The 19,672-nt window shown below is 46.4% G+C and overlaps 1 protein-coding gene across 6 annotated transcripts in view; it reads left to right on the top strand.

The window, feature by feature from the left end:
• Positions 1 to 19,672, top strand: part of SETBP1 (SET binding protein 1) — a 257,775-nt gene that overhangs the window by 115,459 nt on the left and 122,644 nt on the right. For 5 of the 6 annotated variants that reach the window (XM_040540138.1, XM_040540142.1, XM_040540141.1 and 2 more), the window contains one exon: positions 3,540 to 3,611. The exons of the other annotated variant lie outside the window; for it this stretch is intronic. In XM_040540138.1, coding sequence (XP_040396072.1) covers positions 3,540 to 3,611 — 72 coding nt within the window. The remainder of the gene's footprint in view (positions 1 to 3,539; positions 3,612 to 19,672) is intronic. 6 annotated transcript variants of the gene reach the window in all.

The following is a 19,672-nucleotide window of genomic DNA, read 5'->3' as shown; positions in this document are numbered from 1 at the left end:
CCCTGCACCCCCAGCGGCACTGCTGCTGAGCACAGCGTGGCAAGCACTGGGCAGAAATGCTGATTTTTCCCCCCATTTCCAGCCGGGGTGTGTGCATTATCAAGCTCTCAAGTATAGGATTATAAGCGGGTAACCGAGAACGAGGAATAAATCCCCTCCTGCCCACCTCTCCTGCAATCCCTATGTAGAGAGATTTTTAATTTTCATGTATTTTTCCTAGCGAGGAAGAGAAGACTTGATTCCCTTGGAGTTTTCTGATTGTTTTCCCGTTGCCACTCCTTCCCCTCCTCCTCACTGTCCTCCTCCTCTCGCAGTACCCATAAGGCTGCTCTCGCTGCTCTGTATCATGATGCAAGGTTACTTGTAGGACACGCGAAGCTCTGCAAGGTGCAGCATCGCCTGCCTCACTGCTCCCCAACGCTTCTCATTTGGCAAGGGATGAGGCAGCTTCCAGGCTGCCTGGTGGCTCTGCTGGGCCCCTGCTTCATGCCATTCAGGGGTTTCTGCTGCAAAAACCCCTTCCTGCAAATCAGCCTGGGCAGAAAAAAAAAATAGTAATCATCATACGGGGCTGAAACTTTGACAGCAATTTTTAAGGTTGGTTGGCCCCCCACGGGGGCTGGGCTGGAGTTTTGCTGTGATTTTCGTCTGAAAGAAAACTTTTTGCCCTCTGGTTCCCCTCTTCCCTTCATTCACAAGCTAGGGAAAGGTACATGCAAATAGCACTTTTTGGGGGGAGGCAGCTTTTTGATATATTTTTTAACCATTTTAAAATTGTTACCAGCACAAGTATTCTTGCAGTAGCCCAGTATTTGAAACTGAACACAAAGATCTGTCCCCCCACCACACATTTCTTTCTGGCTCATGCTGGGATTTGGATCTGACGTTTCAGGTTGACTTTGCAGAAATTGGAGGCTGGGGAAAGAGAAACTTCTGCCTTCGGGTCTGAAAACAGGTCCAGATTCTGTTTTACCAGCAGCTGCATCACTGACACAGCCAGCAGGTCAAGTTCAAGGAGGGTTTTCCAAAGTAGGGGCAGCGGCTCTTTAGCTTGCCACGTCTCGGGAGCTTGGGGGTGGTTAGCTTGGCCCAGTTCATGGTCCCAGGTGTGGGATCTCCGTGACTTCTCCCTCACCTGAAAATCCTGCCCTAGTACATATCCAAACCACTTCAAACCTCACCTTTGTTTTTGGACACGTAGGCCTGGTTTTGGAGCACCTGATTCTGCTCAGGTAACGCCTTTTGGAAACAGTGTGATAAATGGAGGGGAACTCAGTGTGACTTAAGTGTGTTATCCAGACATCTGTCCTCATACTCCTCTTTTCCAGGCTCAGTCCCAAACTAACACTGCTAGGATAGGCACTCGTTCCTGGGGTAACACTCACCAGCATTGTAGGGAGGATGTCTACAGTAATGGGTTTCTCTCCATTCCTTCTCCCAGCTGTGCTTTGACCTTTGCTGACATGGTTGCTGCAGCTTGATTTGGTTTTGAGCAACAGAGATGCCGTTGCCTCTTCTTGCCCTTTGCTCTTTGACACAAGTGAGGGATTTGCGGTGCTTGGCCAGTAAACATTGGAGTGGGTGAAAAAAAAGTGGCAAAAGTCAGCGTGCCTTCCATCAGATCCCACCTGGTCTTAGTGAATAAAGTACATATATAAAAATATGTGTTTGTGTATGCAGACATGGGCTTGCTGTTTGCTTTTCCGTTGTCTCTTCAGACTCGGTGAGATGAGCCATGTAGTCAAGCTACCATCCTCACCCAGGGCACATTCCAATGCGGATCCTGACTGAAATTCCCTTGCTGATGGTTTTGGCTGGTTCTACTCCTCTTTCTGTGGGTACAGTCCCCTCTTTTTAACCTGAGATCCCTCACCATGGGATGCCAACCTGCAAAAGCAAATGGCAGGAGTGGGGATTAAAGCCGACATCAAAATGAGTAAAGGAGACCCTGGCAGCTTTCCTAAGCCTCATGCACCTGCGCAAAGCATGGCTCACACTTCTAGATGTGCACCAGCTTGTATTTCCTACCCAGTTACACCCCTTAATACTCCACTTAACAAATAACAATTACCTAACAGATTTATAGACAGGATCTCAAATGGATGGACAAAAAGTTAATGTAGAACAAGAGCATCCATGCGCAGAGAAGCATTGTATTATTTGTCATTTGGGAAGGTAAACTGAGGACAGAAAATGAAGAGACCTTCCTAAAGCTTTATATTTCAGAGCACAGATCTCTTCTATTTCTTCGGTGTCTTGGCAGTGCTCTGGAGTAAGAGAACTTTTGTAAGGGAGCTTGTCCATCTGTGGGCAGAAATGTTTCTCCTCCCAAATGGTCCAGGTAAACCATCTGGCCATAGCCTCCCACTGAGCATTGCAATGCAGTGACAATGCAGCTGAACATCTTTGTCTTTATTCCTCCCTATACCAGAGGCGTCTCTGGGTGTATTTCCCTGAAATGTGATATCTCATGAATCTCCAGTTGCTTACTTCAAACCTCTTTTCCTTTTAACGCTCTATACTGAAACCTTGCTTGCTTGCAGTTGTTATGAGATGACTTGCATCTGGAAGGGTTAATCCAGAGGACTCTTCCAAGGCTGCCTTGCACCCCTTCTCCCCACACCTTCCCCACTCCCAGTCTGATTTTTTTTGGACCAGTAGCTTCGCATTTCTGTAATCTAAATGTGCAAATGCTTTGCAGTCACGGTCCAGTGGCTGGGTTAATCTCAGACCCCTGGAGTGGCAGATGGCTGATTTGTTGCTGATTCCAGTTACAGAGAATTGTGCCACCTATTATCTTTGCACAGGCTGCCGCTTAAAAGGATGCCTTGGGCAAAATCAGTGAAAAGCAAAGCAAAGCAAACGCCCTCTGATCTGCATTACCACAAGTGAAAATGTGAAATATTTCACCTTTGTATGTAGGACTTGAGAGGTGGACAAAGGGAGAGAGAAGGTGCAAGGGAGAGAAGGGGAGATCTCATTTTTGTACCAGAAGTGTGGAAGCACAGGGCAGAGTGGGTTTGCCACAGTCATGATGCTGAATCACAGCCACTTATCCTGTTTTAAATGGTTTTGCAACGTGGTAATCCTTGGCTTTGGCTCCCTGCTTTAACTCTTAAACAAAGCAGATGGGTTGGCATCATGGGACACTGTCCTGCTCTTCCCAAGCCTCCCCAAAGCAGGCTGTCCTAGGGGTCCGTGGCTCCACTCCCAGCCATCACGGCTTGGGACGCACCCTGTGGCTGCCAGGCAGAGCTGAGATGGCCCCACATTGCCACTGTGTTTGCCTGGGCCACCCAGAGGAGAAATTTGCCCATCTGCATGGGTTAAGGAGAAGGCTGGGGGACCTTCCAAAACTGAGCAGGGATGAGGCAGCCAGGGGTGAACCCCAGCACAGTGTGCTCAGGGGGTGGTGGGCACACAGAAAGATGTAATGAATTGGAAAAGAGCAAAACTTTGGATACTTGTGATCATTTTCTGCACGGTCATGCCCACAATGAAGATTCTTTCTTTTCTCTTTGCTCTGGGAAACACCACAGAGCCAGATGAAGAATTTGGGAAGAGAGTGTGGGTTCCCTGTGCAGAGTCCAGTGACGAAATCTGTGAACAAGGTAAGAACAAGGGGTTGTGGCTGTGAAGGGTTTTGTTGCTTCCTTTTCCCCTTCCAAACCTGTTATTGAAGCGTTAGACGTGAAATGTATGATGTGTGTAGCACAGGAACTGATATTCCAAGTGCTAAGTGAAAGAGCCTAAAAAGATCAAGCTAAATAGGGCTTCTTTTTAATGCATGCCATTATGATGGTTTGGGTTTTAGAACAGTTTGTATTGTATCCAAATGATCTATGTGTGAATAATTGTTACCAACCTCCTGACACCAGGACCTAATTAGGAAGTAAGAGCCTTAAATAGGCCATTTGCGTAGTGAGCTTCCATATGTCTCCTTGCGCAATTTATTTGCTTCACTCCATTGAGATATAATGAGAATGAAACTCCTCGAACTGCCTTTGACTCTGAGGCTCTCCTCTTCATCTCCTCTGCAGTTAGAGCCCACTATTAAGAAGATAATATCTATTTCCCTTTGTTCAGAAAGAAAAAGCGACTGTACTGCTACCCTTATTCCAGATCGGCCAAGTTTTCCTATTTCCCATTTTCCAATGGAAATAGAAAGAGAAACAGCCAAACAACCCGAACACAGCCTGTGAAAAATGTAAAGCTGTCAGAGGAAGCATGAGGAAGCTTAGGACAGGCCGATCTCGAAGGCATACTATCCACCGTAACTAGGGCTCCTGAAAACCTGCTGAGGACTGATGTCCTTGTTTCTCAGCCGATGTGCAGGTCCCATTTAAAGAGCTCTAAGCTGGGTCTGTTTGGATTTCTTCCTTCTAGGATGTTAGCAAGGGGGAAAGGTTGGTTCAAGACTGCTCGAGTTTTGTCCTAGTTTTGAATATTTAGCTCACTCTGGAACAACACGCATTCTGAGGCCCTCTGTTCACGTTATTTTGCAGAGAGTGTTCTTAAAATATAGTTTCAGAAGATATCCTTTATTTCCAAATACCTCTTACAGGCATGTCTCCACCCCATCCTTCATTCTTTTACTCCCATCAACCTGAAGTTAGTAAAACTTAAGCATATGATGGGGTGCCATTTTCCACAGGGATGAACTTTAATGAGTGCTCAAAGTGTTGCTTTCTTCTTTTTTTTTTCTTCCCTTCCCTTCCCTTCCCTTCCCTTCCCTTCCCTTCCCTTCCCTTCCCTTCCCTTCCCTTCCCTTCCCTTCCCTTCCCTTCCCTTCCCTTCCCTTCCCTTCCCTTCCCTGCCCTTCCCTGCCCTTCCCTGCCCTTCCCTGCCCTTCCCTGCCCTTCCCTGCCCTTCCCTGCCCTCCTCTCCTCTCCTCTCCTCTCCTCTCCTCTCCTCTCCTCTCCTCTCCTCTCCTCTCCTCTCCTCTCCTCTCCTCTCCTCTCCTCTCCTCTCCTCTCCTCTCCTCTCCTCTCCTCTCCTCTCCTCTCCTCTCCTCTCCTCTCCTCTTCTTTTTGGGGTCTTATTTCATTTCCAAGTTTAAGTCAGTTCCACTTATAATGATTTTGTTTATGATAATTCAGTTGTATATTCCCTTCCAGGAATTGCCATTGCCTTCCAGAAGGGAGGTTAGTGCTGGTCCCCTTGCAGTGATAATTATAATTAGACCTGTCAGCCTTCACACAGTCTACGCTTATCACTTGCATTTAGGAGGATTTTTCCTGAAGCCTATTACCAGTGCAACTTCTTAGGGAAAAATAGTCATGATTTTTCAGCTAATCTTTGATGGCTCTCAGCTTTGAAAGCACAGAGAGGGACAAAATGACTGCCAGTTGCAGTTAAAGGCACTGTCTGTCCGTCGGGGTGTAAAGCTCTGCATTTGGAGAGTGGGGATAGGACAGATAGTCTGGGGAGCACAGCATTTTAATGCAGCTGTGACAACTCTTCAGGTGCGTGGGAGAGGCAAGACAGTGCTTTTTCCAACTGCAGCACTCCCCCCACGAGCTCTGCAGACCTGCCAGGCAAGGGCTCCGGCAGTGGCACCTTCTCTCCCCACTGTTTTGGGCAGCAATCTGTGGCTGTGCCCATGTCAAGCTGCTTGGCATTGGATGGCCAGAGGAGTGGCTGCCGTCTGCGACATGGGCTGGAGGTGATGGCTGGCATCCAGGGATGGGCTCAGCAAGCGACCAATGGACCCGCTGCCACCTGCATGCGGCACTGTGTCCGTGACTGACTGGCCAGTGCCACGGTGGGATGTCGCTCGGTGTTTTTTCCATCCCAGGACGTATAGAAAAGTGCCCACCCTAGTGTTTTTCACCAGGAGAGGCATCCCACCATTTAGCAGAATCCCTCTTGTTTTCACTCCATTACTCCCATTGATATGCTAATAACCCCTCTCTCTTTGGCTTTTGTTTTTTGCTAACTTAAAAAAGCAATATGACAGTTTATACCTTTTCATTAGTCTAAATGAGTGATGTAATTTTCAGTCCCTCCTGTGTTATCACCACGCTCTTCTTTATGTTCTCAGAGAGCTGGACTCCCTTGGAGTTGAAGATGGTCAGCGTTTTATAGTTTTTGTAGCAGAGGAAATGGTGGGACGGTGGGAACTTGTGTTCTCTGCAGCTATGTATTGACAGCGTGCAGGGATATGATTTGCCTTTGTATTATTTAAATTTACTGGCAACTTGAGATTTATTTATCAGGTGTCACCCCCTGAAGGAAGATAAATGCCACATAGCGAAGACTTCATCTATTATACAAACAGATTTGAAGGCTTTGCTATTGCATTTCCCTGCCTGCTGCAAGGAGTAAAAATGCCTTTGGCTGAACAGGGTGATACTTAGCGGTAACATCTTATGACCTTTTGATCAGCTGAGATCTGAAGCCATATTAGTGGACAGATTATGATGTGATGGAAAGAGGGCCAGGAATAGCCTTTTTATCGTGAGGTCCTTCCTGTGAATATCCTCCTTTGTTATATTCAGGTGGTTAATCAGTGGGGCCAGGACCATCATTTGAAAGCAGGGGAGTGAAATATTGTAACAGGCGATCCAAACACGCTCAAGTTTGCTGGCTCCAGTTGGATATTACAGCTTACAGTTTCTCCCTAATATTACCCTACCCTCCTGTTTCTATCAAGCATGGGTGACGTTGCAACATTTGCTGTTACTAATAACCACATTTTGGCAGAAAAATCTGCACAAAATGGACCCTGAGTCCTTGGACTGCAGGGAGCTGTAGTCCCCAAATCCAAGGGATGCACACTGTGAATACGGATATCTGACGCTGAAGGGAAGCACTCACATGGAAATGTCTCCCTGTCATTTCTGTGATAATAACAGTAACGCTTAAACCTATTTCAACCCTATTTAGAAAAAAGTGTAGGTTTTAAAAAATGTATAGCCCTGCTAGTATTTTTCTTTTCATGGAACCAGAGAGAAATGAGAATAACTTTTACATCAATCTTGCTTGCTGCCGGCTCAGGATTTCTCCTTAAACTTTGTGGTAGGTTTAAATTAGCCTCCTTTTTATCTTAATGGCCAATATTAATATTCAGCATCCTGGATAATTGCGCATGAAGAAGAATGCTCATTCCCTGCTGACTCTGCACGTCAGGAATGGTTGTGCCCAAGTTTGATCTGGCTGCCAAGGCCACTTCTGATGAGGAAGGACAGGTGCTGGTGATGTCCGAATGTTTTTGGGTCTGCAAGAGCACAGGCAGCTCCTGCTGGTTGTGGACTCTGCAATATAGCCGTGCACGTGCTAGAGTGGGGATGTCTGAGTTGTGCAAGTGTTGTTTCTTCTTGAGCCAAGCGATCTGCTCGTTTCCCCAAAGGGAGAGAGAGAAGGGCTGGCGGCGCACTACTCCCAAGCTGTTTGCAGCATACTGGGGATGCTGAGGCACCAGGTCTTGAGAACAATAGCTACCAAAGCCCTAAGAAAACTCTTTGAAAATGAGAAGGTTATGGAGGTGGAGGAAATACACAGCAGGACACCGTCTCCTCTTATCTCCCCCAGCCTCTTCAATCAGGTGCCTGCTGGGCTTCCCACTCCTCCTCCCTTTAGCACTAGATCATAGGATTGTAAGGCATTATCTGCTGGCATTAACTTATCTGCCATCCTCCTGGCATTATAGCTCCCCGAGCCAGGCAGCCGCAGTGAGACATGGATGCTGTGAGCCCACATTGGGCTTCAAACTGCAGCTTCCAGGGCTGCAGAGGTGTCCAAGGAGGAGCTGCGAGGAGGCACCAGCTGCCTGACACCAGTCTCCACCACCTTCCCTATGGGCGTTGCGAAGGGTGGGTGCAACACCAGAAAAGTGCTGCTGCTGAAATACAGCTGGACAAGTATACGTGGACAATAATACATATAAATACATACACATAATACAATAAATACATGGAAGAGTTCTGGAGCATCTCAAGTGAAGCTGTTTGAAGAGGTGGGTTCCTCGGAAAGGCACCTGTCTGAGAGTAGCAGCTTCTGGTGGTAGCTTGGGAACCTTGCCACCGAGAAGGCTTTGTGGTGTGCATGGTGATCAGGGTGTAGGTATGAAATGCTTCCACCTGGTAGTGCTTGGGTCTCTGTGGGGAGCAGGAGCTTGTCTGGGCTTGGGTCACAGCATACCAAGATCTTCGCTCGTGGTGTGGGATTGACTTAGTGCCAGTGGGTCTTCTGCCAGATGGCCCTGGTCCCAATATACTCAGTTCTTCCCAAGGCGAGCTCTTGTGTTCAGCTTCTTGTAGCTCAGAGGGACCCATGGAAACAGGCTCACTGGGCTTCAGGTCAGCACAGAAGCTCATAGAGAACATCTTACAGTCCTCCAGAGCAGTATGGTTAGAGCATATGGTAACCGCTGGAGGTGGGATGCTTTGTTGGGGGCATGCGATTTAAAGCGACAAGTGTTGAAGATGTAGTACCAGGAAGATGACAGTAGTGTGGGATAGGAAAAAGAGGACAGTGGTTTGTTCGTGGAGTTAAGCTGCCTGTGTATAACATCTTTGGCATTTAAAACATAGAACATCTGGTTCCTTGCAATTATTCTTAGGCTGCAGACATCAGTGAGCTCTAGTATCTCACTGAGTAAGAGTGGTATCATGAACCAGCAAAACATTATTGTTATAACCAAATTTAGAGCCATACACCTCCCTTCCCCTTATTGGAAACTGGTGATCTTGGGCAGGAGAAGGAGAAGAAGGACATTTATGTCATACTAGTGCCTTAGGCTACATCTGTCTTAAGCAAACTAAGTGGTGTCTGGGAACATTGCTGGGCACGGGAATGAATAAACGTGGGTATACTCAAACTACTAGACCTTGGCATGCTTTTGGTCCCTGACAACTAGCAAACTCTTAAATCATTCCTAACCATGGATCAGGGCTCGTCCCAGCGAGCTATTTGCATTTAGCTGCTGTGTTAGGGAAGCTAAGACATGGTTGTGAGCGGAGATATGAACTGCTCTGTGCCAGCTGGCCGTGGTGCCTGGGAATATTTCTGGGCACGTTTAACTTGCTAGTGGCTGAAGAGGCTCAGACCCAACTGAGAAACTGGACTCCATCATCCTAAACTCCATTTGTCAGCAGCAGGAGAGAGAAGGGAGCCACCATCAGGGGCTGATTCAGCCTTCTGTGGTCCTGACCTCTCCAAACCGAAGGCAGAGGCCGAGGCTGCTGAGCTTACAGGGCTTAACACGCTGACAGCAGAGAAAAGTCCATACTGGCCCCATAAAGGCTGTAGTAGAGGCGCATGTCCTGCATATTTACAAGTTACCTCCCCTGCCTCTCTGAGCTCAGAGAAGTTTTAAGTCACTGAGTTTTCTTTCATGAAACAGCAAGGGCTATCTTCTTTGCAGGAAGAGTCTCCTTCTCCATCACCATGTGGAGGCTCCTTTTTCAGTAGGCTCCAGCCATGAGACTGGTGCTCTCTGTAATTTCATTTTAATGGTTTGACGGCTGATAGTTAAATGTGTCCATTGGAGACAATTGTCTTAGACAAAAAGCTAATTGTCATTTGGCTTAGATATAATAAAATAGCTCATGGAAGGATATAGTGTTATGTCTTTTAAGTATCAGGAAACTCTTTGTTTGATAAAGTTCTGTTTCAAGCTACCTAAATATATGGATGGATTTTTTTCACACTGAATCAGAAACCTAGATGAAGAAATAACTTTGGATCCACTATTGCAACCAGAGTATAATGTGTCATTATCTTTTCTTTCACTGAAATCTGCTCATTCACAAGATGGTCTGATACAACAAATTGAAGTGTTTTGTTTAAACATATCAAACAAAACATTTTATCTTCAAGAATACCTCAAGTGTTTGGTCACAGTGGGGATGAAGTTATTGACTGAATCTGGCACTTATTTGGAAATGTGACCATAATCTGCAGGTTTCAGTGATGAATGTATTCTCCCCAGGTGTTTCAGCAAGTCAGATAAGAAAATTATATTTTTGACATGTTAAAAATGTTCCTTTTTAGACAAAGAAAGTGATATCCCAGCTGTATCATCGAGACCCACTGCCCTGTGTTGCTTGTTAACAGCTCCACATTTATTGTTTCGGTGTCCTAGTTTGCTATCAAGTATCAATGCACCTCTACATCCCAAATAATCAATACTTCTGTCAGTTGAGTATGCCCTGGAAATATAATATTACTGTTAACATCGATCCACGCAGCAGAAATCAAGGCATCAACCTCTGCAGTCATTACTTGCTACACCCTGGTTTTTTGCTTGCAGAGCAGCCAGGTTGATAATCGTGACAGCCACTGTCCCCTGGGACTGATGTTTTTGGCGCTCCCTCCTTCCGTGCCTAATAGCCAACACGGACGTGAGCACAAGAGTATCAGCGCACACGCAACATACATATATGGTGCACAGGGTTTCATTTCAGTCTGCTGTGGGTGCTGGGTGCAGCAAAGCAGCTGCTGGCAAAATCCAGAGGCACCAGCCCTGGTGTCAGCAGGGAGGAAGGAGGAGCGGTGCTTTGCGCTGCCGCCTGCGCACCCCTGCGGGTTTGGTGCGCCGTGCCCTATCCCTAACAGCTTCACAATGAAGTTGTGAATGAAAGTTTGGCAGATTGATTTTACGATTGCCAGTCTTCCCAGAACCAGACCGGAATTTCATTAACTAAGACAGAAACATGATTTCCTATAAGCTCTTTCCAGATTTTACTAGATCCAGATAAATTAAATCAGTATTTTATCTGTATGCCACCAAAATTAGTTGGCACAATGCTCCCCACACAGGAATAACATTGTTCCAGCCCCTTGTATTTCAGCAGGAACTGCATTATGACACTGATAGCATTTCTTCATGAGGAGCTCTGTTTGAACAACAAGAGTGCTGGGGAAGGAAAACCCAGATGTGAGCAGGGCATAACCTCAGTGAGGCTCAGCAAGGAGACGTGGGCATTTGGGAGAAGGGAATGCCTTCACCAAGCCGTAATTCCCCCGAGGAATCAGCTAATGAGAGCAGGAGGAGCCCACCCTATGGCAGGAGCAGCAGCAGCCGCCTGGCCCCGATGTGGACCTGTCCGAGTCTCGGTGACCCCGCTAGTGTGGCTTCCTCTGCTCGGCCATCCCTGGGAGCCCCAAGAAGCTGGCAGCAATGCGTTTATGTGAGGAGCAAGAGACGTATATTTTATCTTTCTGGGAGGAATCAAGGTCAGGTTTGGTGTTCTCAGAGCAGTCTGAGACACAATGTGATGCTCTGCATCTACTGGAGTTTCCTAAAACCCGTCTTCATATCAAAGATTAAATTTCTGCACTTGTTCAGATAGGGAAGAAACAGCAATTCACACCCTCAGCCAACTGGAAGTGGTGTGACCTACAGCTCACAACTGCTACTGTGCAATAGGCAGAGTCAGAGAGGAGGTCGTCATCAGCTGTGGCTGTGTGCTGTCAAAAAAAAAAAAAAAAAAAGACACAAAAAAAAGAGGTAATGCCATCACTGCACACTTGCACACTCTTCAAAACATTTCTTCCCTTCCAACAGTATCACCTCTTCTCTGTACAGCCTCAGCAGCTTGCTTCAGTTGCTGAAACTGAAACCACAAGTGATGTCATTATATCTTTTTTTTTCATTGGAAGGTGAACGAGTGGCCATTTCTGCCCTTATCTTCTCTTGTAGATAAAATGCCCCAAAATGCCATCATTGAAGTTCGGAGGTCACCGGTGACTTTAAAATCCTCTCCAATTGCCTTGGATCAAAACCAAATGAAATAAAAATCAATGTGTGAGTCAAGAGGCCAAGACACCAAAATGATGTGTCCAACACAACCAGCTTTCTGGTTTCAGAGCATTTCTGGCAGCCATCTGCTTGTTTGAATTTGAGGATGTGACGCTTTTAAAAGTCAGAGAAAAAACACATGCTCAACCACAGTCTTCAGATATTTTGCTTGATAACAGGATTCTCTTTTTTGTGCCCATTTTTTTGGAGCCTCAAGAATGTCCTGTTTTGCAATCATACTGTCAGCAGGTGTTCATGGTACTGAAGCACCACGTTGTGTAATTCTCTGATTTAAGAAAAAAAAAAAAAAAAAGCTGTTTGAAGCCTCAAAACATTATCTCCTCATCCCTCTTCATGAATGAGCAACAAAAAAGAGTGTGTTATTAAAACTCAATAGCCCCTCATTTATTTACATAGATAATGATTGGCCCTTTTTAGCTAAAAAGATACTTTTTTCTTTTTTTCTATTTTTTTTTTCTTCACACTGCTCCTATTTCAACTCTGTGGTCTCAGCCTTGTCCCGTGGAACAAAGAAAACGATGTTTTTCTGCATGGTGTTAACCAAGACACCGGTGACTGAATCACATTTAAGAGCTAAATTCCTCTTTTATTCTTGAAGGTGGTTGGGATCAAAGCACCACGAGGCTGGGGCTGGAAGGAGAAACTTGAACTCACAGTGCATCCTTCCTGTGAAAAAATAAAGACGTCATAGATCCTCTCACTACCAACGTGACCCCTTTAATCAGCAGCATGTCTGCAGCTAAGCAGACAGTATTGTGGTAGTCCATAAAAATCCTTGCCACAGTAAGAGCATCATAAAGCAAATGTGAGATTGTTACTGGCCTGGAGACTGCATGACATTAAAAGGTTCAGATGGGAGTCAACATATGGTCAGGGGCAGGCAGGCAGCAGTGGGAAAAGGCTTTTGGGTGCCTCTCGACGCAGCCAGCTGCGGCCAGCTGTTACTGGGCTGTCTGCATGGCGCTGGGAGAGGTCTGGAAGAGGGCTGGAGGCTGTGTAATGAGAGCCTTTCCTCTGCAGGAGAGACAGCCTTGGAGAGGAGATGAAGGTACATTAGCAGAAGTTGTTTACACTCTTACTTGGCAATTGCATAGGGAAAACATTCTTTTTGGACTTTTTAAAAAAATGTATATGAATAAGGCATTCATAAAGTAATGAAAGCTACATTTTCATCGATTATAATGACTCCATTAAATTCTGGACACTTACCACATCACAATGTTTATCTGCAAGGCAATATTTCCCTGTGCTTAATAAAAGGGAACAGCAGGAGGACCGCAGCAAATTTGAGCCACTTCTAGCACTCAGTGTCAGGATTTTAATGGCACCCACATTGCCTTGGCTTCTTTTTATATCTTCATCTTGCTTTATGTGACAATACTTAGTTTTTATGTCATGCTTTTCGCACGTAAATCTCAGGGTCTCACAAGGCAGAGCAGGACACCGTACCCATTTCAGAGAACAGAAAAAACACTCGGTGAGGCAACTTCATTGTGGCCACAGAGCAGGTTAAAAGCACTGGAGGGAGGAGTTGATCTTCTTAAATCCCATCCCAGGAGTGTACTACATCTCCAATGGCAGGCTTTACCCGCTTGTAGACAGGCTCAAGTCAGGGTGTGAATCAAAGTCTTGCACTAAAGCGGGGTGAAAAGAGCGGGCATCATCACATTGGCTTCTTTGGGCCCTGGGTTGCAGCTAGATAATCTTCCCTGACAGAGTCAAGGACTGAGAATTGATAACAACATGAGAAAAATCACTTTGGTAGAGAAGTAGTGTGGTGCTCCCTGTGTTTTTCTTCCATTTATATCACTGACCATCACCTGTTGGCTCTTTCTGGAGGGATTTTCTCTAAGCCCTGTTTGGCACGGGGAAGGGAAGAGATGATTTTCCATGCCTTGAACTTGCCTCTTTGTCATCTTCTGGCCTCAAATGTGCTTTGAAAGCAGCTTGGGTTCACTCTTCTCCTTCTGAAGCTTTGTGGGATTCACCAGACCCCATGTTGGGGTTCACACCCTTGTTGGGGTCTGGTGGTGGCAGTGACGTGGGAGGCACCAAGGCATGAAGACAACGCTATAATTCCCCATAAAAGCTTATTGTGACAATTCATCACCCATAATGAGCCAGCTGTTTTGGGTGGAAAGGCACCCACTTGCTTAAAATGAGCCTTTTCCCCAACCTTGTGCATATAGGGGGGTCCTAAAAGCTCCAGAGCAGGGGCTTGCTCCTGAAGCCATCCTTCGGGTCTCCAGATCAGGAACCTGTGGTGTTCCTAAATTGCCCTTCTGTGTTACAGATGGCCATGCTGGCCTTACCACAGACTTTGAGGGACCTCACGTCCTTCCAGCCATGCAATGGTTCAAAATCCTCTTTGGCCATCTCATGCCAGAGCATTTTCCAAAGAGGGATTTTTTTCTATTATTTTTATTTTCAGGGAAGACAAGAGGGCTGGTGTCTGGCAGCTCCAGAAATCCCAGGGAGCCAGGCTGCCAAACGTCCTTTCCCTTCGGCATCAGGAGTCTCCAAGAGAGGAGCTGCCTTTGATTTGCAGTGACGGAGGATATGACAGATGAGCCTCTCTGGGCTCCCTCCTCCTTGGAAATGAGCTGTAAATCTAAATGGATTGTATCCCAGTGAAATCGGCCGATGAATGAATCAATCAGGCGGTCTCAGAAATCTTCCCGCTGCTTCCAGGGAGAGGGCGTACTCAGAAACGACACCCTGGTAATTGAGGAGCCGTCCTTCCACGCGGCTGCAGAGCGGCTGCCACTGCGGTTTTCCCCATTAAAGCAGCCTGTGGTTGTGCAGCTAGAGGAGGGAAGTGGGCAAGAGCATCCTTCCTTGGCATCACTTAGAGCATGGTGCTTGGACAACGTGCCTGCACACTGAAGCAGCTGGAGCAATCCCAGTGGTAAATCCCACTGTCGTCTGCCCACACCGGCCTGACTCCTCTGCAAGGCAGCTCTGGAAGGGCTCAAACTAGGGAATGAGGATGCTCAGACTTTAGGTGCTAAAAGCGTAGAGCCATTTGGTAGTGCTAGAGCTGAGCTGAGGAGGAACTGGGGCGATAAAGAGGCTGAAATGACTCAGCTTCCCACATCAGATTTGTTTCTTCCATGCGTTTCTCCCCCATTGCTCAGTTCATGCAAAGCTGCATCCCCTCCTCTCCGGGAGGTGGACAGAGCCAGGGAAGAGCATCCCAAAGTTTCTGTCTGTAGGTAGTTGCCTGATGCAGTCCAGAAGGAAAAGAAAAAAAAAAAAAGAAAAAAAAAAGAGCAATCAGCTACATGAGAACCGAGCAAATTAAATGTCTGAGCAGTGTTTCAAAAGCGAACATGGGTGGCATCAGAAATTTTCCATCAGCTGTAATAACGCCAATTACTTTGCCAATTGCTGATTCCACCGTGATTTGTTTAGTGCAGCCATGCTTCAGCCTCTTGCCTGGTCTGATAGGCTTTGTTTATGCTGACTGTTCATTTGTAGAGCTTCTCTCTGTGTTTTTTCTCATGCTTTTCCTTTCCCCTGGGCCCAGGTGAAGCCCCGAATCATCCTACTGCCCCTGCGCTCATTGCCAGCCAGGGCAGGCATCGCTGAGGGGTGTTGATTTTTGGGGGAGTAAGAGATGCTGCTGCTGTTCCCAGCTTGGTGAGTGCAGAGATGACCTTCCTCACCCCCCTCTGCCACCACATTTAAAAACCAAAGAATCCTCCCAAGAAGCTTGTCAGGGAGCTGGAGTCTGCTGGGGGCAGTGGCCCTGGGCTGTCACTTGTTTCGGGGAGAGACCTAGTGTCTCTCCAGAGGGCAAAGACACACGAGCACACACGCACCTGCACGCGAAGCGAGTCTCCCTGGAAAGTTACCAAGAGCTTTTCATTGCTGTTTACATTCAAGGCCATGGAAATTAATGGGTGTCTCCATAGCCACTTTGCACAAGAGCTGTGATTCTTCTCCTGCTAACTGGGGAAGGGAGCTAATCAGGGACATTTAAAGAGTGCATCTGTCTGACGGACAAGTTGAGTGTAAACCACTGTGATATCTACCAGGGATTTCAGAAGCTGCTTGAATTCCCTTCCCTGACTTGGGTCAGGGTTACAGAGGGCTGGATAGCATTTCCTCCTCTGTCCCTCTGCCTGAGATGCCAAAAGGTTACTTCATCTCCCAGGTGCATCTTCACCTGCAATTTTCCTCCTCCCTCTGCATCACTAGCTCCTCGGTGACGGTGCATTTTGCACGTACCGTTCTTTCTCCCAGCTGCTTCATGTGGTTTTGGCTGGCCACAAGGAGAGGAGGTGGCTTGTGCTTGTGCCTCCTGGCTTGCCTTCACAGCCAGCTCCGGCATGCAGGTACCTGGAGAGCACCACCAACAAGGAGAAAGAACAAAGTCACGATAGCCCTGTCCCCAGATACAAAGGGTTGGGGGGATTTCAGCACAATGAACAGCAGGTTGATCACTCAGGGCTTTGTTGTGCACCTGGTTTTACCCTGGTCTTTCCATGCCAGGCAGCTGGGGAGATAACATGAGCCCACCCTCACTGGGGCGCAGCAGGACTTGTTTCCAACCATCCCCAGGGGGACCTGAAGGAGCCCCCAGAAATGTGAGCTGACCCACGAGATATCAGATAGAGGTGAGGCCATCAGCTCTGTCTGCTTGTACCCTGCTATCGGTTTCAGCTTTGCAGCTGGTAAACATGCAGGTGACACACTTTGCTGCCCACAGCCCTCCTCATCACAAGGAGTTGTAAAAGATCCCCTGGACGTGTTTTCAGCCCTCACAGTTCGTACCGGCCACAAATAGAAACAAAGCAGACGAGCTGCTGGCTCAGGTCAGAGAAATGTGGCAAAGGGAATTTGTGGGTGACCCAACTAGTAACCCTAAACTAGGAAAATTAAAGTAGAGGAAAGCTTCAGAAGGGACGTGAGTCCTTTCTCCAGCAGTGTCACTGCTGTGGACCTCATTCCCCATTGCCTGGCAGTTTATGTTGTCTCCAAACTGTGTGTGGGTCTGAAATCTCCACTTACACAGTCCAGTAGTAATATTTTTCATCCACTTTACATTCACTGCAGCACAGCTGCCATGGCCACCAGCTGCAAGCCTTTTTTTTTTTTTTTTTTTGTGAAATTGACACACTACAAAAAATATTTTTTCCAAGTCACAAACCTGCTCTGTGGTCAGGTTAAAAATAGATGAGAACAGCTCCTACCTCCTGTCTTACCTGTGGGGCAGCCTCCCATTCACAGGCAGCTTATGCATGAATATTTGTGGAACCGTCAGTAAGCTGGTACCGTATTCAATTAACCTTCAGCTAAACCAAACATTTTTAATGTCTTGGGCATACCCAAAGATTTTCCTTGTCATAAAGCAGGCAAATCAAGCTCAGTGAAGATTGGCCCCGATATCTTTAGCCTTTTTCTTTATTTCACCCCATCCTGTATAAACTTACTGAGCACTATTGCAGGGTCATGACGTACCTAATTCTGCGTGTGTGCGCTGCAATCCCGTAATTCACCTGGAGATTTAAAATGCCAAAGGGATCACAGGGCTCAGGGTGGCTCTGTGGGTATGGCTGGCTTGGTGTTAATTTTAGGGAAGAAGGGGTTATGTCGCTGCACTGGGGTGCTGCCCCGCAGCCCCATTACTTCGTGCCCTGTATCCGAGGTTGGAGGCGTGCACCAGCTGACCAGCCCTGCAGGTCTGTCTGCTGCTGGCTAACCTGACGTCTTTGTGGAGCCATTCAGCAAAGGAAATAAAGGAAAGTTTGTCGTCGGTCTCATTAGGGAGACTTCACCATTGGGTTACTAAGTAAAATCCAGTGGGTTCCCCTCTGGGTACATTTTCCAGCATAGCAAAGGGGAAGACGAGAAGTGGTACTGATGCAGGTCTTACACTGAGCGCTGCAGGCTTTACTTGTGTCAGACCAATGGAGACTTTGGAGACTTGCTTCTTCTTTGGTCCAAAACTGCAGAATACAGTTTTGCATAAAAAGACGGAAAATACCAGCTGACAGCCCAATTCAGAGAATGGACAAGGAGAATGTGCTGCCTTCAGCTACTGCCTTGTAGACATTTCTGCATGTTTATGTCCCCATCCATGAAATGGGAACATTAGTAATTCTCTATCTTGCAGAGAGTTAAGAAGCTAAATTAATTACTGTTTGTAAAGCTAATTGAGATTCCCAGATGGGCACCGTTTGGAACATTGTAATTATTATTATTATTATTTCCATTGAGACTTGGCTCCATGTAATTAGTTTGCCATATCTGCAACCAGGTAGGCTCTCTAAAGCTATTTGGAGGCATTCCTCAAGGGATAGGTCCACAGAGACCAGAGTGGCATGGGGAAGCAGTGGCAAACAGGGCTGAGTGGTCTTCCAGCTCTTCTTCCTCACCCCAAACCTGCTCCCATGGCTGTGCTCTTCAGAAAGTCACCTGTCTGCAAGGGAACAGAAACCGTTTAGGAAAACATCCCTGTGACAAACATGTACACTGTTATAAATTATTATGGTAACTTAGACATGTGTGTGCAGTGGAGCAAAGCACAGAGGTGGATAATGTCCAGTCCAGGGAGGAAAAAGGTTTTCTAACAGCATTTAAGTGTCTTTAGGTTTGGCCATCGGTTTCTGCTGGGTTAAGCTCTAAATAAATTCTTGTGCACTGTGCACCAGTCACATACTGTTTTAGTTTATGCTCGCAGGTGCTGCTGAGCTCAGTAATAGCAAGTTAGCTCAGTATTTGCAACAAAGTCAATAAACGCTGAGGCTGTCATTACTGAAAATTCACTTGTCAAACACTTCTCCCACTTAAAAGTAGCACAACAGTAGTAGAACAAAAAGACCTACTAAAATGGTGCTGGTTTTAAGGCAAAACATCCCTTTAACATTATGTAAGAGCTATAGGAAGTATGTTGTTTTATTTATGAATGTGGAACTCTGTCTATTCATTATTTCCTGAGTCTGGGTTTTTCTGTTTTGCTTTTCCTTTCCTTTTATAAATAAGCAATAATTGACATTGAGACATTCAAAGGAGTTTTAAGGATCTTGAATCACCAGCAGCTTTGCTAGAGATTTCATCTGAGAGAAGCTAAGTCAGTATGAGCTCGAAAGCTGGGGGAAAAAGACAAAAATAATGAAGTCAATGTGTCAAAAACGGCTGTGCAACTTAGGCTGGAGTTGTGCTTGTTTACAGACAGCGTGTTTTATCCAGCTGGTTCCTGCTCTGCCCAACATCAGCTGTGAAATGTCATTCCGTAGGATTGTGCTGATGGTTTCCCCTGCAAGTTCTTCTTCTCTTCCATACCTGAAATGTTTGATCTGCTCCTGCTCTCATGGGCTTTGAAGGGATCCGAAACTGCCAGGGCTGCTCCATTTCATCTGCTTCTTGTGTTTCACATCGCTGCAAACGGTGGTGTCAGCACAGATTTTGAAGCAGGTAGCCCAGTCACATTTCGTGTGTGTGAAGCTCAGAGATGGGCTCGGTGCTGGGAAAATGGTTTTAAGCAAGCTGAGGTGCTTTGTGGTGGTCACATCTCTGTTACGGCCAGAATATAGAGTAGGTACTTCCGTGCTCCCACCAAGGTAGGGACACATTCAGCCTAATGCCTATTTGGATACAGGCAATATATTATGCAATAATAATAATATGCAATCAATTTTAATGTCATTATTTTTTTGTGTTCCTGTAATCCTGGAACAGTCCATCTAAATCTGAATTTGCCAAGATAAGCAAATGTGAAAACATGTTATTTAGCCTAAAAGTAACCGGGAAATGAAAGCATTTTTACTGATCTCTGAATGAACAGGAGACTAAACTCCATTTTCCAGGACATGTTGGTGGACTCCGGCACATGAATGCCTTCAAAGGTCTGCCACTCTGGCTCTGAAAGACTGAAATGAGCGTTGTCTTTGGTGTCAT

The sequence above is a fragment of the Cygnus olor genome, chromosome Z, assembly GCF_009769625.2.
Source record: "Cygnus olor isolate bCygOlo1 chromosome Z, bCygOlo1.pri.v2, whole genome shotgun sequence".
NCBI classification, from domain to species: Eukaryota; Metazoa; Chordata; class Aves; order Anseriformes; family Anatidae; genus Cygnus; species Cygnus olor.
The sequence above is the reverse complement of the archived record's forward strand: the minus strand, read 5'-3'. Positions and strand labels throughout refer to the sequence as shown.